We start from the raw sequence: 12,266 nt of genomic DNA, 5'->3' as shown, positions 1-12,266 counted from the left end.
TTTTCAGCCCTTCATTTCATTTACTTTAAATTCTTTAATGAAATTAAGGTTTTACCCCCCCCCCTCAACTTTGAAAATTGTTTTGAGATCTAAATCTCATCATATCAAAATGTAATTTTTGGTTTCAAGAACAAAACATAAATTTTGACGTTTTCGTCCGATTTTAAAAATGCGATATCTTTTCCATTACTTTGAATTAAGTTATAAAAATTACATGGTCTTTCTCATGTTGTCGAGAACTATTAGTTACAGAAACCCATTTTCAATTTTAACAACTTTGAAAAATTACTTTTTCAACACTTAGTCAAATTTTGACAGTTTTTTCAACTTTTACGTCTTATGATTTTATCACATTTTTCCAAACCTTTTGACTCAACCAAAACCATCAAATGAAATTGATTGATGCCCTATGAGTCTCGAATAATTTTAAAAGAAAAGATACTTTGATAGATATGTAAGAAGTTAGATGATAGATTGATCGATTGATTGATGAATGGATAAAGATAACGTATGTTCTTGACGGAATGATGGGACAGTTCCTCCAGTCTTATGCAATGGCCATGTCGCATAAAACATGATAGATAGATAAATGGATGAGTATATAGATTGATAGAAAAACAGATGGATGTTACTGGAGGACACTATCAAGCTTGCTTGTATTTTCTATAGAAAAAAACTAGTGTATAGTATACAAAACAAACTATTTTGTTTACCAGAAAAGAGTTGTAGAAAATCTAGAAAGACTGATGCATTGCTGTATATCTGGAAGCGACAGGTCAATCTAGGATTAGCACTAGATGTGATATACTCTTCGGTAGTATGGGATACCTTAGAGCATATTATAGTTTTTGAGGTCCGAAAATTTTTCCTACTTCTTTCCTGGAGAACGTTGTGTGTGTAAAGGTGGTCTCTGTATAGTGTAGAGGTAAGCGGGATTCACATGCATTACCTCTTGATAAACTTAGACGTGAAGAGTCTTCTAGACTAGTTAGTGATCACTATTAGTATGTAGTCGTCAAACGGTCGACCTCACCGTTAGTTGAATTCAGTATTAGGTTCTTGGTCAAAACCTTGGAATGCAATCCATCTTATGAAGTTTTATCAATAGTGGACACTTCTATACTATGCTCTCAAGGGGCATTGTCAAAATCAGTGCATGTACCAAATCTGACAAAACAAGAAATACAACCGTTGAGGATACCAGCATCGAGTTCATTTTCGAAATTGAACAGACGTGTTTATAAGTGTAGAATTTTCAAATAAAATCAAGCTCATCACCAAGACACTCACATATCATGTAAGGGCAATTCGAGCAAACAATGAATATCGAGTTTGGAAAAGACACCCTAATGTCTAGAGGGAAAAAAAATGAGTAACATTAACACCAAGCCTGCTTCTAAAGCACTCATGTGTGACTTAGAAATTTGTTTCGTCAAAACCAATATTATCTCAAAGACATACAAGTAGAGGGAAATCTAAAAAATTCTCCAATCTCTCAAATGCATGTACACACCAAGAACATACAAGTTTGAGTAAAGTTGCATCAGAAATAATCAGCCTACACCTCCTCGAACGAACAAGTCGGTTAAATATCAGTAAAACAAGAACATTAATGCCACAATACTTGAAATTACTCAGAAAACAAATAACGTAAGATATAAAACGGTGGTTTGTTATTATTTAAATTCATATTACATTTTATATGAGGCATATCCCTAAAATACAAAAGGCAAAAAAAATAATAATAATGATAAAGAAACAAAAAGAAAAGCCAAAAAAAAATTAATATAAGAGTTTAACGGAAAACACGTGTCTTCCGTCAAAAGGGGTTATAACAATAATCCTACTATTTAAGACTAATGATAAACGGACTCGTAAAAATCTTCAACCTTTCCTCTCTGATTCAATTTCTTCAGAAAACAGCTCGCTTCTACTTCAGGACGAGATCAGAAACTCTCGAATCGATCCAACTTCGGAGGAAAAAACATGGTAGAGTTTCTCAATTTCTCTATTACTATAGAACGGATTTCGAAGAAATTAGGGTTTTCGTTAATGCGTGATTTCTCTGATTTGTCTGACTTCGCTGGTATATTTAGGGTCTTCGTTAATCTCTGTTGTTTGTTTATTGTATTTTCTCCGTATAAATTTTTGAAGAATTGGCGTTTCTTGAACTGGCGAATTGATTTTCTCAAAATTCTCTTTCTGTGAAATGGTTTCTTTTTCCTAGACTTATGTTTCTTTACCTGTACATGGCTTTGATCTGAGGATGAATAGATTTCTTTATTTATCAGTGTTCATTCAAAGATTTGTGTGCTCATTTAACCAAAAACATGAAACAGAATTATCTGATTGCTCGACAAGTATAATTTGATCTGATAGGCTAATGCAAATCGGTGCTGAAACAGATAGTTTAAAGTAATCGAATTGATACTTACGCATGACAGTATGCTATCCTAACATGATAATGTGAGATCAAAATTTTAATTGTTGAAATAATAATTAGTGATATTATGACCTGAAATTACCAAAAAATTATTTTGAAAAAAACCTAACAATTAATCATTGAGTAGTTTTAAATCTATTGTAATTATGCAGTGCTACTCCTCAATATTAAATTAAGGGATCCTAAAGGAAGTAAGAATTTTCAACTAGCGTAGGGTATTAATCTAATATTAAGGGAAAACGTATTGAACCTGATCAAGGGTTTCAACTACAGTCAAGTCTAAAGATGTAATCAATATGTATCAATTTTGATTATCTTGGACAGAAAAGGCACATTTAGTTGTCTTTTAAGAAGAAATTGATACAATATTTGTAATTAAATAAGAGAAATAAGGTATATGACTGATGTACTAGGGGCTCAGGTTTATGGGATGATGTTGAGGTAGGTTTGGCTCAGGTTTATGGTATGATGTTGGGGTAGGTTTTGAAAGGTTTAAGAGGGCTAGACAAGGGTTTTGCTGATGGTCCTTATTGTTGAAATCAATTTCAGCACGTTAAAAATCAAAATAAACTAGGATTAAGGCTGATCTAGGATTAGAATTTCATTTTCACAAAGACCGAGTGATTTTTTTGGAATAAAAAGGAGGATTTGGCTAAGTGTCTAGGGGAAACAACTCCAAATATTAGAGTTCTATTCAAAAATCCTATGATTAAATCTAGAGTTTGGTGAACAATCGATGGAATGGAATGGTTGCGACTAAGACTGGTTCGGCCAATGTTTATGGGTAGATTTGATGGGTTCAAATAATTAAAATTAAAACAAAAAATAAGAAGTGAAAAGAAATCACCCTTACTATTATAGAAAGAGGTGGATAGAGAAACTAGATGATACATTAGTATCACGCCATGATCCAAATTGGAGAAAACTGAGAAAATCTCTTTTCTTTATTCATAACATCCATCTAAAGTGCTAATGGTCTCCTCTGTATATCTTCACAATGTCCTCATTAGATGCACTAGTGGTTGCATGATATTCAGTTGTTTTATTGAAATTTACACTTCTCACAATCATAAACAAAACAACACTATTTGTCGTTGTGTTTTGAATGAAGTGGTAGTTGGGACAACTGTGCTAGTTCTTTGTATCCTTGCAAATTGATTTAAGAGTATTCTTCACTATTCTAATCCATACGCACTGGAGGGAAGATTAACGTTTTGCCCATATTTTGAGACACGTGATAGAAATTTTACACCAAATCTTCACTGTCAAAGGAGGGATCTAAAAAAATAGTCATCAAGTTGAGGTTGGGAGTAAGTCAACAAGTGGGAAATTCATAAAGAAAAAAGGGGGGAATTTGTAAAGTTCAAAAAAATCACACTAGTTTTTTTTTCCCTAACCAAAATCATGCTAGGATTAAGACTATGTAGTCGTTCTTACGAAGTGTTGTTTTTATATCATATCTTCAAATCCCAAATAAAACTACAATAATGAATCACAATCCAGTGTTTTCACTGGCGCTTGAGGCGTAAGCCTCGAGGCGTACCAAAAGGTGCCAAGGCATTGGGGTGAGGTGACCAAACATCTAGGGCGTGGTTGAGGCATATGCATCAATTGAGGCGTGACCGAGGCACGAGTATTTTTGTTGAGGCGTAAGCCTCAAATATAAATCATTTTTTTTTTTAAATTCACTATTAATTTAATGTACGTATTTTTATACACTTATACTTTCAATACTACTGAACATGTTGTTATGGATGTTTTAGAAAACGATACCAAATGATCAAATAATGAAGATGATGATATGGATGATGTAAAAGCATTTCATATGGTAGAAGATAGAAAATGATTGGGTCTTGAGATTATTTTTTTAGTTGTGGACGTGAATTTTTTTAATTTTATTTATCATAAGGGTGGATCATGGACATGCTTAGTATTGAGTATTGGCTATCAACTCTTAACTATAGGAGATTGAAACTTGAATTTGAGTTTGGGGATTAAACTTGGCATTTTAAAATTAGAAATATATGTTGGTTATTTTATTTTTTATTTTTTATTTAAATTATTTATATATTTTATGCTATTTATTTTTAGTAAAATTCATGCGCATGAGGCTTACGCCTTACGCTTTGAGGCTTACGCCTCACCTCACACCTTAGCATCTGAAAACATTGAATCACACAACTCCATATTGATATCAATTATAGTTCCACACAAAAAAACGCAGGTCCACAAAATATGCAAGATTTGTATTGGTCAAAATATAAAATAATTATAATCATGAATCCAATTTTAAAAGTAAACTAAAGTAGAAGTACTTGTTAGGATTATTTTCTTGCGAGAAAAGAGGCCGATAAGAGACAGTGCATAGGAAAGGGGGGCAACAGGTTTAGAGGGTAAGGCTTGAGAAAGAGGGGAACCAAGAGAAGAAATTGAGAGAGAGAATGAAAGGCATAAGGTTAGGTTTTATTGTAGTTTAAAAAAATGTAAAAGGAAAATTTTTCATATTAATCACAAATTTCATGAGTAAAAAAAATCTCACGACTTAATAACAACTTTTTTAATAAATTGCCAAATTTTATTATTGGAACCCCAAATGATCAAATCAGTCTTGGGCTATGCAAAGTTTGGCCTCCTTAGTTATGGTTGCATACTTCTTTCACTATGCTCATGAACTTTTTATCGTCTCTTTGCCCTCCATTCCCTAAGGAGGAGTTGGTGTGGGGGTAGGTAAAGGTTATTTTCCCACTATATGTTACCTATGCTTGCTTCTGGCTTTTCCCTCTCCCTATTATAGCCTTGCCTTACCCTAATATGGTGAGGTATGTCATATCATTGTCATTGTTGTTGCAATTGTTGTTGTTGTGTATTTTGTGATTTACACATAAATCCTCTCATTTGTACTTTTATCAATTTGTTCTCCATTCTTTGATGCATGCTTTTCTACTTGCATCTACCTATCCTCTAACAAAACGTCTTAAGCTAGACCGACTTGTTGATGTCGTTGTTCTACATCTACCGACTTCTTGATGTCGTGTGTCCTTAACTTCTCATTTTGGAGCTCCTACTCTCTTCTATCTTGGGCATAGGGATACTGTCACGCCCCAAACTTGTAATACAAATCCCCATGATTTTGTGTTGGTTTTCAAGGCATTATACAAACATCTCAACATTTAGTTGTTCTTACTAAGTATTGTTTTTATATCATATCATCAAATCCGAAATTAAACTACAATAATAAAGTCTTATATTATATAAATAACCTGACAAACTATTTGACTATGACATGATATAAAGCAACATAATATAAACTTCAACTAAACAACTAATCAATGGCGGAAGCGCACATACACTAGAACTACAATCTACATAAACTGATACAAAATCATGGGGACTCTTGTTAGAAGTTTGGGGTATGATAAGTATTACAACAACACTTGGCAATGGGTATTTTTTCACAGATTAAGAATCCCACATGTTGTCCATTGACGACAGTCAATTTCGTGCTCCCACATATATACTAGCACACAAATTTCTTTAAAGTTAAATTCATAGTTGATGTGGTCAAGCCTAATGATGCAAGGGATAAACCTCAAGGTGGTAATAGGCATCAAAATTGGGAAAATGTAAAAGAAATCCAATAAAAAAAATCATATATGAAAACTGCTTTAACATATACAAAAGGCATACATGTGAGTCAAAACCATTATTGCACAACCAATCCAAGTAACATTTCCAAACAAGGTACAAAACAAATAAGTTCAAAGACTGAAAAGGTATGGAATCAATGGTTCACTTGAAAACCATAACAAACAAATATAATGTGATGAAAAGACATTATGGCCATAGACCTAAAGTAAAAGCCAAATCCTAAATGTACTAGTGGAGATGACAGTAATTGATATCCAAAAGTCACCAGCATTTTTTTCGTAGGTAAGTTGGTGAAAGTGAGATGTTGATCCCAATTCTGTAGTATTGCCACTCACAAACTTCACCAATTCACCAAGTTGTGAAGTTAAAAAATCACAACCATTCATGTGAATTCTCCTCATCAGTATCACTTATAAATAATGTATCATTTTATTCTCTCTAGTGATAAATCCTTTTTTCAATCATCAACGTCTATTTTCATGTCATCCATGACCTCTTCTTTACCCACTTCTAGAGTTCTTATTTGATTGCCTAGAAACTAGAAATCGTGAAGATTAAGCCTTTTGCTTCAGTATGATCCACCTTGTTATCAGCAGCCTACTCATGGATTTGAGTTTAGCTGAGTATGAGAGTATAAACATACAAGGAGGTGTTTGTGCTACGATTTGGAGATAATTTCAGAAATTAAGGTTTTTCCTTTTAAATGAGGCTTCTAGATAACTCAACATATCTTAATGTGAGGGTCCCATCATTTCAGGTTTAAAAAAGTTGAAAATTAATAACAATGATTGATAATTCAGGTTTTCCATGCTGAAACAAGGTTTTGATAATTTGACGACCAAAAAAGAGATGTTCTTTACAATGGACCCCACATATTTCGACTTTTATTGAGTGGGTAAATGAAACAGCTAATGAAGCTTAAGTCTTAATGTGAAGCATGCAATTCTAGATGTTAGTTCTTGTTTAGTTAAGACATTCTTAGATACTTTTTGTGGTAGATCTTATGGGGTTTTGGCATAATTTTGCTTGTCTTCGATGGCCTTTAGTTGCTAATAATGCTTTGTTTGGTTTCCTGTAGTCTTCACTTGCAGCTGCCAGAGCAGACAATTTCTACTACCCGCCAGAATGGACCCCAAATCAAGTACGTGTTAATTTGATCTTTCACTTCAATACTGTTTGAGGATCAATTTTGTTGTATAAACTCTTATTTTTCTTCTCAAGTTGCTGGTGTGCTAGATGCTTATAAACTTTTTCTTTTCAGGGTTCTTTGAACAAGTTTCATGGCCAACATGCTTTGAGGGAGAGAGCAAGAAAGCTAGACCAGGGCATTCTAATTATAAGGTATGAAATTGTCTTCTCTGTTTATTAAGTATTGAATTATGTGATACTATCTTGAACGATCTTTTGCTAATTCTGTTCCACTTGACGGTGACGTATCAATTTGATTCATTTAGCTAAATCAAATTTATCTTCTCTTTTCCAAATCAAATTGACCCCAAATTTTCCTTCTCTGTTCAAATCAACTTGACACCTTTTCCTTCTTCTCTTTGGTGCTATTTTCCTTCTTTGTTCCAAATCAAGTACTTGTCAATGTGATTCATTTAGCTACTAATTATAAGCTTTATGTCTTGGGGAAACATTTTTATAAATATTACACTCTCTAAATAGATTTCATCGTGATTGGCATGCTTCTAACCAAAATGTGGATTACCGATTATAAAAACATTATGGATAGATTTAATTATAAGCATGAAAGTCGTTTTCTAAGAAACGGAAAATAATTTTAGTAGTAGTGTCAATTCCTCTTATAAGATGATTCATGAAGGTCATGCACTGGGACAATGTGCCTAATCATACTGAAGGTCATGCTGCAACTGCTAATTTTTTGTGGAGCCACATTTTTTGTTAAAGCTTGTACACTCAAAATCTTTTCTACACCAAGATAAACGTCTATAGTAGCTAAAAGGAGAATATAAACATTGTAAGACATTGTTTTAGTCATTTTATTTCCCGTAAATCTTTCAAGATGAACAACATATAAATTAAAACTATAATGGGATCTAACTATGTGCATACACCAAAGAGAAGGAAAACAAGTCAATTTGATTAGCTCATTGCAGAGTTTCTTGTGCATGTTGTCATGTTGAAGGTCATGTTGTTGCGACTCCAAATTTGAGGCTGATATCATTTATGTTTGTTTCAGGTTCGAAATGCCTTTCAATATATGGTGTGGGGGATGTAATTCTATGATTGCAAAGGGCGTTAGGTTCAACGCAGAGAAAAAGCAAGTCGGAAATTACTATTCAACAAAGGTACCCTTTGCCTCAGATTTAAATAAGAATAATGATTTTCTGACTCCCCCCTCTGATATACAGCCCCTGACATGGCATGTGCTAGAACCATAGATCTTTTCCTCGGGATACACAACTGCACATATTTATAGGGATATGTGGTTCTAGCCCATGCAACTCTTTAAATAATGCTCATTCACACTTACTTAGGCATGCTGATCAATACAAAGTTCGAAGTACCCTCTTAGTTAACTGAGCATATGATTCCTTTTATTTGAGTTCATAGTCTCCAACTTATTGAAAAAATGTGATTACTCATGACTTTTTTCTTCACTGATTTAATCACGACCTTTTTAATAAGATGTGACTTTTATGAGCGTCGCTATTAATCACAAAGTTGACGGTTAAATCATGGATAATGCATAAAATAATGAGGATGACATTGATTTGATGTTCTTTATCGGTTAATGAATCCTAATTTGGACTCATGATTGTGATTTTTTTTAAATATATTTTGAAGTATAAACCTTGAATATGTTATGGATCTGTGGTTATTTGTTGTGGATGCATAAATGATATCAAAATGGGAGTTGTTGATTTATCATTCTAGTTTAAGATCAATCTTGATGATATAATGTGAGAACACACGCTGGTAGGAACAATTACATAGCCCCTAGCCTAGCTTGATTTTTTCCAGACTTTTTTTTTTTTTTTTTCAATTTTTCCTGTTTTTTACTATGTTTGAGTGTGCATAGATATATATTTTGAGTTTATATCTTGAATGTCAAATTTCTAAGTATACATACTATCCTCACTGGATGTTATTTTCTTGTTGGAAATGTTTCTAGATTACTAATGATTATGTGCTTGTTTTCTTTTTCCATTTTTTATTTTTTTTAACTATTGACGGCTGTACTTTTCTTATTGACGGCTGTTCTTTTCTTGTTGGATATGGGTGTCTATGATTTCGGACAAACATTTTCTCAGGAAAAATCAATTTCCTCGTAAAATGGATTTCCTCAGAAAAATATTTGCCTGCTTTTTATTGCACCTAGGAAAATTACAAAAAAGAGTAGGATTTTGGTTTTGGGTGGTGGGGTTAGTTGTGAGAGAGCAACATTAGAATTTCCTCACCCTGATGGAGAAAATTCTATTCCTGGGGGTTCTGAACGAAGAATATTTTTTTTCCAACCAGGCAGGAAATTCGTATTTTCAAGGAAAATAATTTTTTCGTTAGAATGTACAATCATAAACCTGCAAGTCACATTTTCCTCGGAAAACCATTTTCACACAGATTTCTCTTCTCAATCAATCACAAACCAACCTAAATAAGTTTCTTTCGGTTTTCATCAGATATGGAGCTTTACTATGAAGTCTGCCTGTTGCAAGCATGAGATTGTTATCCAGACAGATCCAAAAAATTGTGAATATGTGATAATAAGTGGGGCCCAGCGCAAGATTGAGGAGTTTGACATTGAGGATGCAGAAACATTTGCACTTCCCGCAGATGAAGGTTGGTGATGGTGACCATGTGAAAGCATTTTTCTCATTCTTTAAGTTGCAATTTATCTTTTTTTTTTTCTTTTTTTTTTCAGATTCCTAACTTGGTTGAATAACACTTGTGTGTTTCAGAAAAAGGCAAGCTTACAGATCCATTTTACCGTCTTGAACATCAAGAAGGGGATTTGCAGAAGAAAAAAGAAGCTGAACCTGTACTGGTCCGTCTTCAGCGAGTATCTGATTCTAGGCACTCAGATGACTACTCCCTAAACAAGGCTCTACGAGCTCGACTGAGAGTATGTTGTTACTGGGCTTATCTACTCTATTTTAATAAGAAAGATTATATTGCCACCCCAACTTTTGCTGACGCCACCCACCACAAATTTGAGGGTGATTTACATATGAACTGGGGTGGCTTTAGCAAAAAAAAAGTTGGTGTGGCAATAGAATCATTCTTTAATATATATCCTTCCATCCTTTCTTTGTTAGTTTTCTTCTTAAGAGTTGTTTTTTCATCCCTATTTCAACAGAATCAAAAGAAAAGGATTGCGGAAGAAGAGGTGATCTCAAGGAAAATGGGTCTTGGAATAAGGCTACTTCCTACATCCAAGGAAGATTCTGCTATCGCAAAAAATATGAAATTTTCATCCAAGTTTGAGAAGAATAAAAGGGAGAAGCGAGCAGCAATCAATGCTGCACCAATATTTCCCAAGCCATCAGGTTCTTCAATAAAGAAGCAATCAGAGCTTGAGTCAAAAAGGAGGAAGATAAAGGCAATTGCAGCATCAAACTTACTGACAGGGAGAGTCAAGCCTTCGTCGTCGTGGTCATCACAATCTGTTTCTAAAACTGGTCACAAGGCCATGGCAGTAGTGGCCGCTGCAAGAAGAATTCAATAGGCTTTTTATATATTACTCTGAACAGATGGATGTTGTGAGTGTAGCCAACTTTCAAACAGGGTGGGTACTCAAGTATCATATCATGTAGTTTTAAACTGCTGGGGAAAATATGTTTCTACAGAGTACAAGAAGACCTTATACATATATCCTTGGGGGTTCAGCAATGGAGATGGAATGTTGTAGCTTTATTAAATATATGGGCAGAAGCCCAACTCCTGAGCCCTGAAACCCCTAGTCTCCCTGTTTAATTTTCTTCTCCTATAATCCTAAAATTTATTCCAGTTCAATGTACTGAAGGGAGTTAAGCTTGCAAAGTAGTATCTTATGTGAGAGCGGTGTGATTTAAGAGGAGCTATGTTGCAACTCTTTGAGCTGAGACTTTGGTACGGTATCGCTGGCCACCACATTTTAGGAAAATTGTTTTTGAAAATACTAGATTTTATTATTTAGGAAAAATTTATCAATGTTGTTAGAATTCTAAATTGGAAATCTTCTAAGGTACGAGTAGGCATTCTTGATAGTTAAGAAACCGTTAATAGATAACTAATGGCTCGCCTCTCTACTCAAACTGGCTGATTTTTGGCAAGAATGATCTCACCATAGAGATCATCCTCACAAAAAATCAGCCCATTTCAAACATTTTTGCCCATATAAGACAAAAAATGTTGTAGCTTTATGTGTATACGGATCCTAATCCTATATATATGGGAAATGTTCAACACCCAACAATTTGCCTAACATTTTTTGTCCTACATAGATTAGAAGTTTTGGAATGGGCTGATTTTTTTGTGAGGATGATCTCTATAGTGAGAGATCATCCTCACCAAAAATCAGCCTATTCCAAAACCTCTAAACCCATGTTTACAAGTTGAAAAATTGTGGACCGTCCATTTTTTGTAATGGGGTTAGAAGTTTTGGAACAGTCCATTCCAAAACTTCTAACCCACGTAGGACAAAACATGTTGGCAAAATGGTGGGTGCTTAACGAGACCCATAGATATTGATTTATTATGAACTGGAGTACGAAGGAAGGAGGAGAATGATTGACTTTCGTAATGTGCCTTATAATATGACATATTTCATGTTTATTATTTACATTTTTTTTTTAAATATATGTTGCTTCCTAGCAAGTTTATAGGATATTAGCAACCCATAGAACCAAACCGATCACCAATGGAATGCAAAACAATCAACTAACGTAGAGTTGAAAAATGAAGGTGTCCTTTCTTATACGACTATGGCCTATGAAGCGTTCCACTCGTGCCACACAGTTGGGTCAGTAGAACAAGAAGCACTTCCCTTCGAATGAATCACTTCTACCAGAAGCACAATTTTGAAATTTGGCAGTGTTTGCTGAATGCGTCCAAAGAGCATTTTGGAATTTAGAGAAGCTGAATATTTCGATTATTAAAGTAACACTTTAGAAAAAACACTAAGGCTGTTTTACTCCTCAAAGAAAAAATGTGAGGACATTATCTTCCAAAA

The 12,266-nt window shown here is 34.1% G+C and overlaps 1 protein-coding gene across 1 annotated transcript; it reads left to right on the top strand.

The window, feature by feature from the left end:
- The first annotated feature begins 1,831 nt into the window (after positions 1 to 1,831).
- On the top strand, positions 1,832 to 11,068 carry LOC147401479 (coiled-coil protein (DUF572)). The gene is made up of 7 exons (XM_086442795.1): positions 1,832 to 1,989; positions 7,170 to 7,232; positions 7,353 to 7,432; positions 8,295 to 8,403; positions 9,736 to 9,895; positions 10,015 to 10,178; positions 10,413 to 11,068. The coding sequence occupies exons 1-7, from the start codon at positions 1,987 to 1,989 to the stop codon at positions 10,779 to 10,781; spliced, it is 948 nt and encodes a 315-aa protein (XP_086298921.1). The 5' UTR covers positions 1,832 to 1,986; the 3' UTR covers positions 10,782 to 11,068.
- The last annotated feature ends 1,198 nt before the right edge of the window (positions 11,069 to 12,266 follow it).

This window comes from Akebia trifoliata, chromosome 5 (genome assembly GCF_017979445.1).
Source record: "Akebia trifoliata isolate Shusen 1 chromosome 5, ASM1797944v1, whole genome shotgun sequence".
Lineage (NCBI taxonomy): Eukaryota > Viridiplantae > Streptophyta > Magnoliopsida > Ranunculales > Lardizabalaceae > Akebia > Akebia trifoliata.
The sequence above is the reverse complement of the archived record's forward strand: the minus strand, read 5'-3'. Positions and strand labels throughout refer to the sequence as shown.